The following is a 20,266-nucleotide window of genomic DNA, read 5'->3' as shown; positions in this document are numbered from 1 at the left end:
GTCCATTACAAGAATAGGTAAGTATAAGAAAAACCGGAAAATGTGAACTGTACCTATACATATCTACTGAAAATTTGTAAGCGATTAGGACATGCTAACAAAACGTTCATCGATACAATTCGGCGGAAAAATTGACTGGTGGGAAAATGTCTTGATATCCTATAATTGAACTGAACCAAAAATTGGATACCGGAAGCGTTTTCATATTTTTGTCGGTACAAAGCATTTAATTTATATGAAAATAATTATAGATTTATTTCCCGCCATTCACATATTTTTCCGACGCGTCAGCACACAGCAGAGTGGCGCAGTGGAAGCGTGCTGGGCCCATAACCCAGAGGTCCGTGGATCGAAACCACGCTCTGCTACAAATTTTTTTTTAAATAAAACCGGTAGCATTTTTCTAACCGTAGAATTTTAGAAAAGCTCCACAGTTAGATGCATAGAAATCGTACTATCTTTTATAAAATAATTTTGGCAGCCACAGACTCTTTGGGACTATTTGATTGTAGCTATTGTATTTACAACTCAGTTTAAAATATTATTCTCAACAAAATATGGAACGCCGTTTTACTTTTTATTACGAAAGTTTACAATGTAACATTATAAACAACAGTTAATTTTATTTCCCGATTTATTATGTTTGTTGTTTTTATGTGAAACATTAAATATGTTTGTTTAAAAAACCTCACTTAATTGAAATGATGTATGAATTATATAGCAATGTGTATAACGAAAGTTTAACAATACAAATCAACAAACGAATACATAAACGAACAGTAATATAACTAACTAGAACTAATTCAACAAACATAAAAATTTATTCATATTAAATGTGGGATTAAAATTATGAACAAACATTTTAATTCAACAATCATATTAATTCAATTATTGAAGTGTTGTACAAATATTCCCAACAATCATTTTAATTCAACAATCATATTAATTCGTGCTGTTAAAATCGGAAAGCATTATTTAAAATGATTGTTGAATTAAAATGTTACATGAATTAAAATGTTTGTTGATAATTTTAATTCCACATTTAAAATGAATGAATTTTTATGTTTGTTGGACAAAATCGTTTTATTAATCGAAGTATTTCTTGCAATTCAATTTAATTGTTTGTTATTAATTGTTTGTTGAAATACAGTTTCATATACACTCATTCAATATAACAATATAATTCATTTCACATTTTTATTAAGTAACATTTTTTAAACAATCATATTTAATACGTAAGACAATAACAACAAACGTAAAAAGTAGAGGCATACGATTGACTGTTATTTAAAATGGCACATTGTAAAATTTTGGAATAAAATTGTACAAATATTTTCAGAGAACATTTTAATTCAACAATCATATGAATTCATGCTGTTAAAATCGGCAAGAATTATTTAAAGTGATTGTTGAATTAAAATGTGACATTAATTAAAATGATTGTTGATAATTTTAATTCGTATCTCTGATTGTGCGGAAGTTTCAGGAACTACAGTTTAGTCTATTTGACTACGTGTATACCAGCGCCTAATTAAAATTATCAACAAACATTTTAATTCATGTATCATCTTTATTAATCAACATTTTTTTAATCAATCTCTTAATACGTAAGATAAAAACAACAAACGAAAAATTTAGAGACATAAGATTGACTGTTATTTAAAGTGATACATGATAAAATGTTGGTATAAATACTAAAACGGCGTTCCATAACAAAATGTATAAATTGGATTGGTTTTCAATATAGATCCATTTGAAAATCGTGCAATTTAACATGGACGCTTATGGAGAAACATCTCAGCCTACCACAAACGTCGCGATAAAATATTAACTATATTCCTGAAACTTTGGGATGAGACTGCCCTCTAAAGATTCTTTGTTTCATTGGGAATCCAATGATGTAAGGCAAAGTAATTGTCATTGGATTAACTTTCGAGATATCTACGCTCAAAGGGGTCAGATGAGCTGCATTTTTTGTGACGCCAATTTTCGTAAAAGGTTTTCCACAATTTTAAATGTTTATAGAAACCATCTGTCAAAAAGAAAGCACAAGAATGTGATGCGCGTAAGCCTGGTTAAAATATGCACACTCGACTTTTGACACCCTGTATTACAGAAAACAATGACTTTGGTAGTCAGTTTCATTGTTTCTGTGCATTATTTTCTTGTGGGGCATTTTCTTTATTAATTTAAACTATAATCTTAGTATTTTATGAAATCGGCAGCCCTTTTTCATCAAATAAACTGTGTACGTCATTTATCTCCGTATTACCACACTACCTTTACTGATGGAGAACTCGAAAATAATTGCTCTCGAAGAATATATAAGAGCAATATGCAAATTGTAGGTACATAAATTTTACATAAATGAAAATCAATCGTCAATTGGCAAGTTCGCGAAACTTGTACCTATCGCAACAATTCAAAAACGTTAACGTAGTAGGACATAACATAAAAAGCGATGTTATGGGAGTAAGCGAAAGCTCATTTGCATGACAATAATTTGCATTCGGAAGTACCATCTCGTAAAACAATTAAGACGGAAAGGGTGCACCGAAACGTAAATAATTTCATTACTTGTTTAAAGTACAAGTTAGACATTATTCCTAACTGTGATATCAAGTGATTTCGAAAACTACTTAAGGGGACGTGAATAACCTACTTAAACGTGAACCCCACTCACAAAGCGGCGATATCTGCAGTCTGCCATTCGTGTCTTATGAATTAACACTAATTTGAATTCTAATTGCTGTATTAAGCAAAAAAAAAAAGTTGTTAGGACAGATGTGGTGTGAAGTGATAATCTTGGCGACAAACAAAAGTTAAACTTTTCCGACGCGAATAAAGTTACAACTGCTGGTGGTATTCGCGGCTAATGCTGCATGATAAAACAGATATGAAATGCTGTTGCATTTCTAAATTCATAAAATGCAAATGCGCGAAACTTCTCTTCGGTTTGTGGCTTTTTTTAATGCATGCGGTGTAATTTACATATCCCTTCAGAATTACAATAAAATTCTTTTTAGCCAGTTAGGAAACTTAAATTTGGGCTGTTGTAACTTGTATGTGATATGAGTCTCTATAAACCCTGAAATGAGTTATGGTTTTCTATACCATATTGGTAACCTTTACAGCTAAAAGATATCCAAGACAACTGGAGTAAGCCATGCAGTTTAGACAGATTATTCCAATAGATCATGTTCTGTAAGGGTTGTAAATAGAAAGCTAATATAGAAAGCGAGCGAAGTTTCTTCGAAGTAGACAAACGTGATGAGGTTATCAAAGGTATCTTATTAAAATTATAGACAAGGCTTTAGAGATTTTAGAGAAATATTATTCGATGATGCCCGCCCCATAGAAAATCGAGACAAGATTAATAACTATATACACTAGTGCCGTTGAAAGTATTGAACCTAAACACGTAGAAGTGGCGGATTTACCAGCAGGCTGAGTAGGCTGGAGCCTAGGGCGGCAGATTTAGGACGCGGCAAATTTGGCTCAAAAATTTTTATCTTACAGGAATAAAATAAACGTTATTGTACAGGACGAGTTTTTTTTTCATTTTGACTATGGGTATCTTGCAAAACGTAAGAGATACAAAATGAGCAAAGTTATGCAGAATTTTATGCTGAATAATTTTCCCTTTCAAAGTCTCTTGTATCTTTACAAATAGCGAAGTTATGACCGAGAACGCGCCAGCGTTCATTTATTTTAAAAAATATCAAAAAATAATTTTAACACCATTTGGTAATTTTCTCTAAGCTTTTTGACGATGCTAAAATCAAATTTTTATAACTTGTGGGTTTCGAGTCAATCACATCAATTTTATTATTCCTTATAGACCCCATATTGGATTTTTACACGAGAGAGAGAAAAAAATTACATACACTTCATATTTCATTCATAATCTTGAATTTTTGCATTGAAGTTTACAATGTGTATTTCTTATGACCATAATTATAATTCCATGGCCGTGTTGATGGACACTATGTCAGACAAGAAACGAAAAATGTTAAATAATTTGAAGCAAGCCATGGATTTATTGCTATAAGAAAGGCATTGTAAACTTTAATGCAAAAATTCAAGATCAATTTTTGTATTTGGTATCTCCGATTTTGAAATTTTTTATTTTTTCTAGCGACGTAAAAATGCATAAAAAACAAGAAAGATTAGAAAAATCACTAAGGGTTTGTTAAAATTATTTTTTAACATCTTTGAAAATAAATGAACAGAATATTGAAGTAAAAGAAGGTACATCTAGCAAAATATTGAATTATTTTTGGGTTTTGTATCATTTCCATGCATGCAGATCGGTCAGTGCATGTTTTATTTTAGCATTTATTTTTTTAGTTGAACCATTTCCCATATTAAAAAAAGAATATTAAAAAAGATTATTACTTTTCAAGTCTTTTCCGACTCAATCCACCAGAAAACAACCCCTACCCTCACTGCTATTTGTTGCGTAAAACCACTAGCCGAACGATTACAGTAAATTAATTAGCCCTTTCATTAAAATGTATAAATAATTAATTATAGGTACTGTTATGCTCTATTAAATGTAGGTTACTCTAATTCGTTACAAAGGAAATAAAAAACTCGTTCTAGTCATGCAAATATCCAATATGCATGACCTCCAACTAATACAAAGAATTGGAAATTCATTTCGTCGAGTGGAGTTTACTCTATCGACACAAAAAACTGTTATATTAAATGTAGCTTTTATAACGACAGAAATAATTAATTTTAGATGTCAAAGGTAGGCATCGTACTATTGATCTGATCCATAATTCCACGTTTAGATGTTTCTGAAATAATTTAAAGGCTAAAACGTTAGCGAAAGCTAGGATTATTCAAAAACAAATTTAATTTGCACTTGCACATTGTGCTCTGTATGCTAGTACCTCTAGCAATGGGGTGTAAATATGTTAAATTAGCAAAAAAACTCTGTTTCCGCTATTGTTCTATAGAAACCAATCCGATAAATTGAATTTAGGGGTTCAAGACCATAGACTACGTCAACGGTAAAGAAAACAGAAGGCGGAGAATATCCATTTGAAATAGAAAACTGAAACGCCCGAGCACTCTTTTGGGAAATTTTCCGGACCTTAAGTATAACAGTCGGAAGTGACGATAATGTTTATCCGAAACGAGTATCGTTAAATCCTTTGTACGGTCTTTCGTGCAGGAATGTCGTCGTACAATTTTATCTTTAATTAATCGATTACGTTGGAATACCTACGAGGGAGTCGAAGTAATAAGGGGAATACCTACCTACGTCCAGCCAAATGCTTTTTCACTTCGACCCAAACTTATTTGAATACGGCCTAGAATTTAGTGATTATTTTGGAAAGTCTATAATAGGGTAGGTAGCAAGAAAAGCAAAACTAAGCGGAGACAAATTGGAAGTTTATTTGAAGTGGAAACTCGTATCTTTTTCTTGTAACGATTGACTGCGATTTTCAATTTCGACGTTTATAAATTTCATATTTCAGGTAGTGGATAAAAAGATAAATAAGGAAGGCTTGAATTTTGTCGTACGAGAAATTCGCGCCTCGCTTCACGCGGCACTTCGTATCAAAAAAGGGGACAAATAGAAATTGGAAGCCTAGCTATTTGCAAATTGCGTTGATATACGATTGCGTATGCCAGGGTGTTAATGTTGGAACTGCATTAGTTAATTAAAAGTGCATTTGGCAAATGCTAGCCGTACCGTTTACTGTAATATTATCCGCCATGCCAACACCTGCTTAATTGCAAATCATAGCCCGATGTAATCACAATAGGTATTTTGTGTTTAATAATAGACGCAGTCAGTACAGTTTGTATCTGAAAGTCTTTTATTAATTTATTACTCCGAAATGGTGCTCCGTAGATTGAGGGTGCTATTGTGAGACCTTGTTGTGGATTCACTACTTTACTTCATTTTCAAACCACTTGACTTAAAACTCTACTTGAAATGTTTAGACTTTAGACATTAGACGTTAGGCGTTAGTCGTTGGACGTTGGACGTTGGACGATTTTTCCGACGACGAATATTCTGGGAGCGGATTTGTAGAGGGGGTTTTGTCGTTGGCAAATTCTTTGGTGGCTGAAATAGAAGTGAGCTCAGACTGAACTGTTCCCTTTTGTGCGTTAAAGGCGAACAACAAAAAGAAAGCACCAGATAAATGTAATGGAGAATGATACTCACGTAGGGAAGGCTAGATATGATAAATAGCATCTTCCCCAATATAAAAATGCCATGGGAAATTAAAAACAAGTAAGTACACACAAAAAGTGTGTACACCGTCTCAATAAACTGTAGGTGCTTTCTAAATGCAGCCTGTAATACACTCATTAAAAAGCAGGGAAAACATTCCTTATACGGCACTTTTTCGGGAGACAAAGGAACTTACTTCCTTTGTGTAGTCCAGTGAAATAGCTCTGTTAAACATGCCTATTAATTGCAAGAATCATTCGGTAGAGCGGTTTTTCCATCAATCCTAAATTGTACTCGACTCCATAACGTACAAAGAAAAATGTCCTTAATTATAAAATGCAGCGGTTGCGTGACACGAAAGGGAAATCTATCCGAAAATGAAGTTGTGTATATCTATTCAAGCGCCACTAGGCACCTTTCCAGTGTTTTATGTGACAACACAACAAAGGCAATGGGTTCCGTAATGTAATTAACAACGCGGACGCTTTTCTAACAAATGGACTATAAAGTACAAAGCCCATTTGAATTGCAACCAAATCTGCTTCAGCAAAATAGTATCTAGTGCAAAAGACTAATCCGTTCGGTGTTATAAATAATCTCCGGTCCTCCGTCGTTTCTTCGCAGTATCATTTTCTCATTTACTGACCGCGTATAAATAGTAGGAATTGCAAGGGCTAATATGTTCTTTCATGTTAGAAAAAATATATTTGTAACGTCTTTCATGTCACTAAATGGATTTCTCTTGAAATCCATATTTCAACAGGTAAGGGTCAGTTTTGTGTGGTATGATGCAAGATTGTCATCGAAATTGTGTCTAAATCCTACCTACTATTTAAAATAGCACTTATTTATTTGACTCAACAGGATTCCTGTTATTTATTTGTGTCAAAGCCGACTAGTAAGCTTCTAATGCACCAGCCTAAAAAAGATAAACATAAAGCAATTTATATTTTCAAAACATTAGATTGTAAGGGTCCGTTAACTTGGCCCCCCCACTGAGAGATTTCATAGTCGTATTATTTTGAAATGAATGCGCTCGTTATGCGCTCCTATGCGCCACCGATAATAACTCTTGCGCCATTATCGTTTTTTAGAAATCCGAAAAAACATTTGGGGGGGGCCAAGTGAACGTAGCCCCCCCCAGTACGTATTTTGTCTCTTGTAACTAGGTCACCTGATACATTTGGTTATGCGCTCAATTGCGCCACTTGAATTAAAGCTAGCGCCATTACGGTTAAGCCGTGACAAATTTTCAGAAAGTGGGGGGGGCCAACTTAACGTTTTTAAAAGTTACTTTTTTTTTACATCTTTTCATACGAAATTGTACTCTCAGGTATGCGCTGAAATGCGCCGTAAAAAGATATCTTTGCGCCATTATTGTTTTTTGGTTATCCTTAAATATATTTGGGGGGGGGGGGCAAGTGAACGGAATCCCTCATAACGCATTTTGCTACCGGTATTTGTGTCACTTGATACATCTGGTTATGAGCTCAATTGCGCCACTTGAATTAAAGCTAGCGCCATTACGGTTAAGCCATAAAAAAATTTTAAAAAGTGGAGGGTCTAACTTAGCGTTTTCAAAAGTTATTTCCGGAAGTGCGTCCATTTTGAAAATATTTTACATCGATTCGGCCTTCGGAGGAACTCCTAAATACAAATTTTTAAAAACCTACCTATTTTACTTTCTCAGAATCGTTTAACTAAAGCTCCCAAAAAAACACCCTGTATAGTGTTTCTGAAACACTATAATGGCGCCAAGTTTTTTGTTTACGGCGCATTTTAGCGCATGATGAAAGGTACGATGTAGTAGAAAAAACATGTTAAAAAACGTAACTTTTGAAAACGTTAAGTTAGCCCCCCCCCACTTTTTAAAAATTTTTTATGGCTTAACCGTAATGGCGCTAGCTGTAATTCAAGTGGCGCAATTGAGCGCATAACCAGATGTATTGAGTGGCACAAATACCGGTAGCAAAATGCGTTATGGGTGGTTCCGTTCACTTGGCCCCTCTCAAATATATTTAAGGATAACCAAAAAACAAGAATGGCGCAAAGATATCTTTTTACGGCGCATTTCAACGCATACCTGAGAGTACAATTTCGTATGAAAAGATGTTAAAAAAAAGTAACTTTTAAAAACGTTAAGTTGGCCCCCCCACTTTTTGAAAATTTGTCACGGATTAACCGTAATGGCGCTAGCTTTAATTCAAGTGGCGCAATTGAGCGCATAACCAAATGTATCAGGTGACCTAGTTACAAGGGACAAAATACGTACTGGGGGGGGCTACGTTCACTTGGCCCCCCCCCAAATGTTTTTTCGGATTTCTAAAAAACGATAATGGCGCAAGAGTTATTATCGGGGGCGCATATGAGCGCATAACGAGCGCATTCATTTCAAAATAATACGACTATGAAATCTCTCAGTGGGGGGGCCAAGTTAACGGACCCAGATTGTAATGATTGTACGGTAAGTTCAATAATAAGTTTATTCTATCATTGAAGTTATTCTTTTCGAAATTTATTTCATTTTTTTTGGAATCCTAGGAGGAATCTTATGTATTTACCAAACTATTTAATGAAGTCATTGTTTTTTGCTCGTATTATTTATGTAATATTGGTAAGAATTTAGTAATTTTGTTCTTTTACGTAACCATTACGACTCATCAATTAGTTATAGGCTGTTGAATGTTACCGGTTGAATTATCCCATCTTGCGACCTCTGTCATGAACTATCAACCTGTTAAAAATTTTAGAACTTAACTTTAACCAAAGGGACTCATGAGTATTTTAAAGTTAAAAGAACATTTCGAATTCTACGTAACGCAACAGGCTTTTGCAATAAAAGGAGGCTGAACCTCCCCTTCTTGAAAGAAAAATTTTACTTTTTAAGTAAGTTCTACAATTCTTTAGACAACATTAATTCACTGACAAACGGTTAACCCCTTACTACTTTAGAAACAACTACTTTCGTCTCTAAAAAGAGCGAAGAAAATGTGATTTTCCTCTCTAGTGAGGAAAGTAAAAAAACAATTGCTGCGTTAATCGTCATAATTTAAAATTGTACCCGTATCTAGATTGCTATGTGTCAAACTTTATTATTGCACACGATAGTTTTTCAATTTTTATTGTAGTTGTGTAAAACTTGAGAAGAAAGTGTTTTTCAACTCTCTTTCAATTTCAACTTTGAACTCGAGTTGAAAAACTTCATTTTCTTCTCTTGTTGTACAAATAAGCATTACGGTTACATACTGACAATTCTTCTATTTCGTTCAATCTCTGCAATATGAATTCAAAATATAATTTTTTTACCTAATTGAAACACATAAATTACACGAATCTTTTCTCAGAGCAATTTGGAATTTGTACGAGTTAAATAACAGTACCTCGTATGAGAAATGCCTTCCTGTAGATAACGATGTTGATACAACCCGGATAATAAAGATGACTATTCCTTGCTGCTACAATTCTTACAATAGTAAAGCGCGACGACCTCCCGTTGGATATTTTTTCTTTTACGAATTTCACAAAGAACTGTTGTCTACTAAATGGAATTTCTTTCCAATGTTAAGTTCCAACGAGGTTTATAAGGGTTTTGTTTTTTTCTCACCTTGAATAAGGCAACCTGTTGACGCCAAGAAGTGAGCTCAGTGTTCGCATCCAATCCTAAAAACAATCAAAGAAAACCTCCCCGCAGGATTCGTTATATTATTACTTACTTACTTAATTTGCCACTCTCTTCAGAAGGAAGTAGTGGTCTCCAACAACATTCGCGTTTCAAACTCGACCATAACTTAACCGAGATGGCAGAGATACTGAACGTATACTGACGGAATCCAAAGTTTACACAGTACTTATTCATGAATGTTTCTTGGATACAGATGACAGAACAGAGCAATTTTAGTATTACGAATGTAAACTGTACAGTTCAGGGACCCTTTTTGTTTCACTAACAATTAAGTAACTACACTGAATTTTTTAACGATATAAAATATACTGGCGCGCTTAATTAGGTTGTCCTTGATTGAACTACGGTTATTTAATTTCTGCTACGAAAACGTGCGTATTTCACAACAGATTTTATTTCTTCCGACTACACAATGATCCTTTCTTGTAGCATATTCAATCAGCTCACTTCTGTGTATATGGAACTTGGGATGGTGAACTAATTTTCATAGTAGCTTCGTAGGTAATTCAACATGACACGAACCGCAATTTACAGAAAAATGTAAATTTTCTGTCCAGAAAATTCGTAAGGTAAGACACCTTGTATTGTAGTTGGTACAGTCGTGACAAATCTGAACCATTTGGATTCTACAATCAATAGGCCAACATCTACAGGAAAAGTATATTTATCTGTTAGTCTAAAACAACTCGCATATAAGATATAACTCGTCCAATTTTCAGAAATTTGACCGTTTTGATCTCCAGAGATCGTTTCCCGGTCGTGTAATTTTGATAAACCTGTCCATTTAGGATTCTACAAGTTAAAATTCGTCGAATCTAAAATGTACAGAATAAATGGTCAAATTTAGCTGACACAACAATCAAGGCTAAACGCCCGAGATGAGCGTAAACACGCTCTTTCTACCATTGCGAAAAACTAACAGCTAGCAGCAGCAGCAGCCTCGTTTCTCGTTGAACCCAGCATTAAAAAAAAACACCACCTCCACCATAAGATAACCTCCTTCCTCAAGATTTTTCAAGTCAATCGCCAATCACGATCAGACTTGATAACGCCAGCTTCAAAGGAATGCGATAAAAACGCGTGCGTTATTTCAATTTTGTTCGATAACAAGACTTCTTTTCGCAAACTACCAGATTTGCCTACATTTTAATACGCATTTTCCCGTTTTACAATTTAATACACTAAATAAACAATTCACAAAGGTGATACAATAATTTAAACAATAATAACGCAATTGAAGGGAATAGAATTGTTCAATTCAACATCATTAAAGTCAGGCTTAATACTCACCAACTCCCTACAAACCTTAGCGAAAATGAAGAATATTATCAAAAACAATATAATACTGGATAAAATCTTTGCTTCGGTTACTTACCTACAATCCCTCGGAAGAAGTGTCGAGTTTGTATGGGCCCCTATGGAATCCAATAAAGCAGACTGCGCAACGGAAGCGGATCATATAGTACCACCAATCCTGGATGATCTAAAATCCACAGCAAGAACAATTGGACACCAAATTTGGCAAAATGAATGGGATTCAACCGACACGTCGCTAAAAATGGTAAAAACCACCGTCCGACGGTGGCAATACCCAGTCACCTCTAGGAGAGACCAGGTAACCATCTGCCGATTAAGAATAGGACACACGAACATCACCCACTCCTACCTGCTAACGGGACAAAGACGACCGCAATGTGAAAACTGCAACACAAGAGTAACATTGAACCATATTCTTACTGAGTGCCCATTGTTCGTTCAAAAAAGGCAGAATTTTCTTGTGGGAGAGAATGTGAGGGATATGATGACAAAGGAAATTTTTAACGTCCTAGAGTTTTTTAAGCGATCGGGATTAAAGAACCTACTTTGAACACCAAATAATAAGAGGTGATGGCTAATGACCTTGGTTGTCGATGCCTAAATCCATAACAAAAATAACGCAACTACAGACACTTCTAAAAGGAAAAACTGAGACAACAAATTCAAATAAAATAAACCAATTTTGTACTTATTCATAAGCAATCTCCCAGATTTACACCTTAATACATTGAAATATTCTCATATGCATAGTGCCCCGTCTTTATTTTTGGAGTTTAGATCGAAATATGTCTATGTGACATTGTGTACACTTCGTAAATTAAAAGTAATTGAGGCTTAACAATTATCAAGGAAAATGGAATCTGTGTTTTCTTAAATATATCAACCTCTGGGAAAACTTGAATCCGTTTGTACTGCATGCAATGGGATTTGATAGCAAAAACCAGTTTCGAATTTAAACTTAGTTTGTTCAAAATTCAAGCAAGAAAATATCTAGCTCGTGGATACGTCTGCCCTCACGAGTTAATTTGTGTATATTGAATATTGGGATAATTCACAAAGACGGTGGTCTACGAAAATCGATCCACCGAATTTACTGGTGAAAACTAGATCTGCGCGATAATTGATTATCGATAATAAAAAATTCTCTATGGTATCGATCTATCGATTATCAACATTATCGGTTATCGATATTGTCGATTATCGATTTTAATATCTGTACTGTATTCATAGCGGCTGACAATTCACCACGAGGGATGTTCGAGGGCAAACGACTATAAAGTTGCGAAAAATTATCAATATATCGATAATTGCAACTATGCCATTGTCAATGTATTTGAAACTTTACATTTTATTTTTTTTTTTCATTATTAATAAGTATTTAATTTTTCCGGGTAAATTAAAGAAAAATAGGTTTATGTCAAGAGCCAGCAGGAGGTTTTTTTTAAATTTCAAAAAAGGCTTTATATGCAAACCGTTGCAACATAAATTAGCATACGCCCCACAAGAAATTTGAAAGAAAATCACCAGAACGACCTAAACGTGACTGATTCATGCGGACATTACGAGCAATAAAAATGTCAAATTTATGTGCACCTTAAACACGTGTTGAATAGAAAGGTATCCCATTGGCCCCAAATGAAGGTCAAAATATCATTCGAACTATAAGCCATCCAATTTTCAAACGCTTACGAGGAAGGCATGTTAAAATCTCCCATCTTTTGTTAGTTATCCTGTAAATTCCTGCCAATTTAAACTAAAATGAGACCGTCACTGAATTGATCGCATTTATGCATCGGATGGAAGAATAAGAAAATTTAATATCGAAGTGGCTAAGAAAACTAAACACATATTTCACAAAGTTTAATCGTTTATTATCGTTTACAATGTGGGTCAAACACTTCTTATGATATATGTCAGTTTGCCTTTTTTTAAATATAATACTGATCGAGTTTTTCATACTAGAATGACGTGTTTGGGGAGAGGCACGTGACTGCGATGCCTAAAAGTTTTATGAAGCACAGCTGCGCTCGTCCACTACCGTATTTCTTACTTATATCTTTTTGGTGTCAGTTTATCGTATCTCGCTTTTTCTTTCGCTTCCACCCTCTTAATCATTAAACGAAACCATTTTGTAGCAGTAAGCTGGTTGGAGAAGTGCAGAAAAATGGAAGACGCCGAGTTAATAATGTTAACAAACAAGATTAGAGCGTCGGTAAGACATCAAAGTTTTAGTTATGCATAAGGGCTGATCGATCGCTCTGGATTTGAGATAATATTCGTCGCTAGTGGAACACGGAATGAAAAGAAGGGCGAGAGATAGGCCGTTCCCTAAGTGGCTATAAATCTGCTTACATCTTCTCAATTTTTTCAAGAATGCGGAATTGGGGTTAGCAAAAAAAAAAGTTATCTCGCCTTTCCTACTTAAACCATATTCTTTATTAGTTACCGCGGTATCGAAAAGCCTTTTCGGTCCGCCGATGGCTTAACGAAATAAAGATTGGGAAATGGAAGCTTAAACACTTTGTTGTACGGGATTTCGACGGCGGCGTTCGTAATAAAAATTATTGTTCGGCATCGGGAACTATTAAGGATGGCTATCAAAAGAGGTATTAAAAGCAAAAGTGTGGTCGTATTTCACGAGGGCGTTGTCTTTTATTGCCACGGGCTCTGAATGCTGATAATACCACGAAATTGTAGTACGGATCAGAATGCATTATGAAAATTCAATTAGGGCTACTGGGAAGTTTTAATTACATTTTTTGTGCGTTCTACATGATTTGATTTAAGAAGTTACTTAACTGCCTTTTGATTTTTAAGTAGATCCAATTAAATTCACTTACAATTATGCTTAATTTGCATTCATTCGGATGAGATCTCAGCACATTTAGGGCCTAGGTAAAGAACTTTGTGACTGATCAGCAAAGCATAGAATTAATGCATTAGACAGTCAGTGAGTTGGTAAAATAGTTAACGATTACATAAGGGGAGCATTGGCTACCAAGTTATAGCACCGTCATATTTTAATGCGCGCACATTCGTCTGTCTGCCGATCAACCACTTGACGGGAAAATATTCGAAAGTGAAATTTGCTACAGGGAACTCTAAAAGTGAGGACAACTGCTTTTCAGTATTAATGTGTGTTCGCCTCTCCGCTGATTACCAATCCGACTTTCTTGACGGAGTTTTTACCAAGGGCCATGTAATGAAAATTGCTAATTAAGCACGGCGTGAAATGAAAGTGCAAAATTTTATCGTACATGAGATTGATTTAGGGCAGAAACGAAAGAAGCAAATCAAAGATTAAAGATTTTCATTATTGTTAATAAGGCATCTTGTAGGCGTCAATTAATCTAGTGAAAATAGGAAGGGGTTAGTCTTTAAAGTTTTGAATTCATTCGTTTCAGGGCTGTGGAAACATTAACCGTGCAGTTCAAAGTAAAATTTTAATTCTGGTCAGTACACCAAATGGCACAATTAAAAATTGTCTCCGCAAGTGAAGAACGTAGGTACCTATTACACAAATAGTCAAGTTATGTTACTCCAAAGTCTTATTAAATTCACTGTACACTTGAAATTCCCCCAATCAAGAATGATCGATTAGCAATCTAATTACTGAGTCATAAAACAACTTTCCACAAATTCATTTGAGATTCCGGACAAAAATTCGCACGTTGGGCCAAGTACAAGTAAAACATATAAGGCAGCTCTTACTTTGGAATAAAGCTGGACGTTGACGCCAAGAAGTAAGCTCAGTTTTGACATCCAAAATCCAAAAGACACCTCCCAATCCGCAAGTGGTGATGACGATGGCAATTAAAATTCCATGCGTTTTACCTCACTCTTCAGCTGTTTGTTTAAATGAAGTGTAATTCAATACGGTTTACCCACAGAAAGAGGAAGATGAGGGTTGACAATCAAAAATAACGGTGCGGGCAATCTGCACTGTTAATATTGCGTTGTTAAATTCCATAGATGGAGCCATCCATCAAAAACTTCAAAACGTTACGGGGATGTTTCAACAAGTAATAAACCGTAAACAATAATAATGCTTCGTAATCAAGAAAATAAATCGTTACATCGGCATGAGAGACTAGCAAATTGCCGCGTTAAGGTGATCCTTTCTAAACGGGTTGGTGGAAGCAAAAATGCGGTTTTCCCATAGTTACCAGAATACTGCAGGAGGGCGCTCGCTCCAAGGATTTTGAATATAACCAGCCCTATTTAAGGGCTGGACATACGGATATTAAAAGGCCTACAAATTGAGATAGAGTTCGGATTTAACATTTGTTTAGATAAAACCCAGTATGCGATTTTTACCCATTTATCATGTGGTAGCTCTAGGGACACACCAATGGAGTTAAAAATAAATCCGAGAAACTTACAACGTGTCGAAGGAGTCAACACGATTTTTTCAACGTTTATTAAGAACCCTAAAGATTTAAGAAGAGCGACAGCAAGCTTTACAGCTTGTCTACGTTCCATCTCAGACGTGCCCAGTAAGAGGAAGTCGTGTTACTTGAACGGAGAGTACAAACCAAAGTTTCAATAATTTTGTGAATGTACAACGCGCCAATTTGAGACCGAAGGGCATGCATTGAAATTCATAAAGCTGACCCAGAAACTGCAATCACCAGAATTTGGAATGTACAGGAACAACGTGAACTAAAAAGGATGTATCAATCAGATCGGGGGTTGCAAATGTTTAATTTCTTCTGCCAATTTCCGGAAATAAAAAGGTGGAAGGTGGCGTACTGTCCACGCGAAGTAAAACAATTGTAAACGGCCAGCATAAAGACCACTTATCGTCGTTATTTCCGCCTGCAGCGTCTGTGGTAGGGCTCGTAGTTGTCAACCCCCATCCTTTCCTGGAAAGAGAAACGATTGCGGAGAGAAAAGGTGCCTTTGGTTCCTTGCTGGTTAATTCTAAGGTCTAAGGTAACTTTATTTTCTTTCCCAGGTTAGGACCAAACAGGTGTTCCGTTGGGGAGTAGTGAAGCCCCTTTTCCAGGACACACAGTCCTTTGCCCAAAAGGAATTGAACTTCTGCGTGCGAAAAATTCTTTTTGCAGCATGTTCCAGAGCACAATGGCCGCAGACAGTCGCAATTATTGTATTCTTTCCTTTTGTGCGCGTTAATGAGACAGTACTTACGTACTACCTACTTATATGCAATTAAGTATTAAGTATCGTGAAATACGCACGTCTCAGTACAAATGATTAAAACAATCGTATTTCAGTCAAGGACAAATTCATGAACCGCGCTAGAATATTTTTTTCCGTTGCAATGAACCACCAGAAAAATTCCGCATGAGTTACTTAACGTCGTTAGTGAACAAAAGGGGATTGAACTTTGTTTGGAAAATTCGTAACCATTAAAAGGTTGTAGCCCTTCGCAGTTGAATATAACGTGTAAAATTCGCCACCTGCTGAAAAAAGGTTTTTCCTCTAGCGTGAATAATCTAAAAGAATTATTACTAAATGTTAAAAATAATAACGCTTATTTAGAATCCAAGCACAGAAGTTAATCTTTCCAAGAAAATACGCCAGAAGAACTTTTGCTTGACTGGACACTTTACCGAGAGACGTTTCCTGATGGGAGAATTCAAATTTGCAATTTGATGAACCCATTGGCATTGGAATTGATGGAATATTTTCATTTCAAGTTGAGTCGTTCAGATTTCAATAAAGAGAACCTCCAATTTAATGAGTCCATTATGATTGGAACGAATGAAAGTTGAAATGTTATTTAAAAAAAGGGAGGTTAACCCCTCAGTTAACCCCCTTTATATGCAAACTCGTTGAAACTCTCAGATGACTTTTAGTTTGATTACTGCACTCTTCTAAACCTTGGGATTCCCTAGGGGCATCCATCCTTCTTTATTCCTATAATCCAAATGATTTACGGATAATTTTCTTCTTGAAGAAGAGCACGTTTATTTTGTATAGAATCCATATCAGAGTAATTTGGGGAACTCATAAGGTTAATGATTTGAAACCTTTCACTTCTGTTGGACTTCTTGTAAAAATCCAACTTCCCTTCGAATATTACTTGGTCCAAATGTGATCCTTGATCTCTGTCATCTGGACGATATCCGTCATTACTATCGCATTTTGGTACATTTCTATGAACTGCCTTTCCTAAATCCAACAATTCTATCAGTGGTACATTGGATATGGTTTCGTGGTTATTAATGTACCTTTACCGAGCATATTTCACCTACATATTGACATTCATTTAACAATTTTCGGGTTTTTTAAAATTTGCTTTATCCGAACTTTGTTATTTTACTCGGCAGGCTTATCATATCTACTCCCGTGAGATAAGAACTTCTTATCTCACTCATTTTACGTGAGATAAAGAGTTCATTAACGCACGCATTTTTCTTATAATCTTTGTTTATGCTTATGATAAATATTGTTGTTGCTATTGTAATGTAGCATCTAATTGAATGGGGTAACTGTTGGTCAGAACTCATTATACGATGCGACAAACCTACTGTAAACTCATCTTTCTTTAGAGACGTCCCTCTGGTCTGCACAATTCACTCACCCCCTACACATGGGAGACACTCACAACCCAGGGCTATTATACGCCAAACTCACCCTACGCCATCCCTTACGATCGTGACCAGAGCGCGTACGTAACTGAACTGCCTTAACTTGCCACATTTATTTACCAAATAGGGGTTGGGTACCGTTGACTAGTCTTCAATTTTCATCTGAAGCCTAGCCAACGGCGTTATAGCTCTTAGCGGTGAGTGAAAATCCTTCACTCAACGCTCTTAGAAGCTCGAAACCTCTGCATATAAACGCTCTTTCCTGCTTCGCGGTCAATAATATGGCAAAAAAATAAGTTTTAAAGGTAAAATTTGAGATAGCAGTAATCGCTCCGTTAAAAAAGAAAGATTGTGGCTGCACAATCATTTCAGTGGACATTACTCTCCACATTCCCAAGATGACGTTAGGACTAATCGATCATATTATTTTTCACGGCTCGATCGCCGTTAGTTTGTGCATCGGGGTGTATTTCGGCTTTTGGAATAAATCGCAAACTGCCGATGAGTACCTCTTGGGGAATCGAGAGATGAAGATACTTCCGGTAGCGCTCTCGTTGGTGGCCAGGTGAAACTATACCCTGTTATTTCCTTCTAAACCCCATTAAATTTTAGTCTCTGTAGCGGAGTAACGCTGCTAGGACACAGTGCGGATGTTTACCTGTACGGTGCGAACATTGTTTGGAACTGCCTGTCGTGTTTTGTGGCAAGCGTTATTGGATTTTACTTTTACGTGCCAGTAGTGATGAAGCTAAAGACTCCAAATGTCTTTGAGTACTTTGGAGTTGAGGTTTGATAGGAGAATTAAAGTAATGGCCTCTTGTGTGTACACAATGAGCGCTTTGCTCTTCGCTCCGGTGGTGGCGTACGTTCCAGCAATAACACTTGCGCAAGGTACACTGCGCCCTCAAGGTTGTAATAATTTCCGTTTCACTTTAGCTACTGGCATTAATCCACAAGCCATATCCTCAATCCTGTGCACAGTCTGCGTGCTCTACTCCACCATTGGAGGATTTAAAGGAGTAGTATGGACGGACGTATTTCAGTTTTTTGGAATAATTGCGAGTGTTACTCTTGTAGTCGTGTTGGGAATAATTTCAGAGGATGGTACTAAAACAATCATGGAAAGAGCCATACGTGGCCACCGCTTGGATTTTAAGTATGATCTCAACAAGCTGCAGCTTTCTCATTTCCACAGTTTCAGCATTGATCCCTCGATACGTGACGGATTTTGGCAAATGATAATTGGCAGCACGACCACTCTTATTTACATGGTAAATATTCAACCGGGAATTGTGCAAAGATATTTATCAGTCGCTACGCTTACGAATGTTAAAAAGTAAATCGAGTAACGTTTCCTAATACAATATCTATCCATGGCACACTGTAGAGTAATGGCTTTCCAATTTTGCGGAGTATCAACCATAGCAATATTGTGCTCTTTCATTGGGATTATCATGTATGCAAGGTATAGTTCCTGCGATCCAATCACGACCGGTGATGTGAGGCGATCTGACCAACTCCTACCCCACTTCGTAATGGAAATTGGTCACAATATTCCAGGATTGCAAGGCATTTTTATTTCCGGAATATTCAGTGCGGCTCTAAGGTAACTAATCACCTACGAAATCGTTAACGATAATGTTTTTGTAGCACACTCTCATCGACTTTCAACACATTAGCCGCGACCGTATATGGAGACCTTATTTCATCGTTGTTCTCCAAAGAGACCTTGCGAGACAAGGAGGGTTGGATTTTGAAACTAATAGTTGTGATATCGGGCAGTGTTTGTACAGCGCTGACTTTCTTCGTTGAACACATGGGGGGTGTGTTGCCCTTTGTAAATGCAATCTTAGGTTCAGTAAATGGAATACTCGTCGGCGTATTCTCCCTTGGAATTCTTTTTCCATCGGCTAATTCAACGGTAAACTTCATGATCAAATTCTTAGTTGTAGATTTCCTTATAGGGCGCAATGTTTGGCGCTGTTTCCAGTTTCTTCGCAATTGGAATAGTTGCAGTAATAAACCATTGGTATGTGTTGCAAGGGGCGAACGAGATCTTCGCCAAACCCATCTCCGTGGAAGGTTGCGTTTTTCCTATGAACCACACGATCAGCAGGTAGGGTCAGGTATCTCAAATTAAACGTACACAATTACCTTTTAGGTCGCAGTTTGGGCACGAACCACCTGTAATTTTCCGGATTTCTGCCTGGTATAACTCATTTATGAGTTGTGTAATGGTAACCATTGTTGGTATCTTAGTTAGTTGTTTTGTTAAACGAATACCAGTTGATTCCGACCTTCTTGCCCCTATTTACCGCAGCAGGAATCACAAGAATGTTACGTTTCTACAGAATTGCAAAAACGGAGTGCAAGCCCACAGTACCGATTTACAACAGGCCGTTTAGCTATTACCTTCGCGTTTGCTTAAACTCACATTTTTGTGGTTCTTCATACTCATAGTAATAGTTTATTGAACCAGAAAAGGCGAAGAGAGACATTTGTGTCCTGTGC

At 36.3% G+C, this 20,266-nt stretch overlaps 1 protein-coding gene and 1 non-coding gene across 2 annotated transcripts; both read left to right on the top strand.

Moving 5' to 3' along the window:
• The first annotated feature begins 296 nt into the window (after nt 1-296).
• On the top strand, nt 297-368 carry Trnam-cau. The gene has a single exon. It is a non-coding gene; the product is annotated as a tRNA-Met (tRNA).
• A 17,785-nt stretch (nt 369-18,153) lies between these two features.
• Nucleotides 18,154-19,945, top strand: LOC116174506 (sodium-coupled monocarboxylate transporter 1-like). The gene is made up of 7 exons (XM_031492440.1): nt 18,154-18,320; nt 18,368-18,420; nt 18,692-19,091; nt 19,143-19,361; nt 19,406-19,676; nt 19,720-19,837; nt 19,917-19,945. The coding sequence occupies exons 1-7, from the start codon at nt 18,154-18,156 to the stop codon at nt 19,943-19,945; spliced, it is 1,257 nt and encodes a 418-aa protein (XP_031348300.1).
• The last annotated feature ends 321 nt before the right edge of the window (nt 19,946-20,266 follow it).

Source organism: Photinus pyralis, unplaced genomic scaffold (genome assembly GCF_008802855.1).
Source record: "Photinus pyralis isolate 1611_PpyrPB1 unplaced genomic scaffold, Ppyr1.3 Ppyr1.4_LG6, whole genome shotgun sequence".
NCBI lineage: Eukaryota > Metazoa > Arthropoda > Insecta > Coleoptera > Lampyridae > Photinus > Photinus pyralis.
Note: the sequence above shows the minus strand (reverse complement) of the source record. Positions and strands in the feature narration are given on the sequence as shown.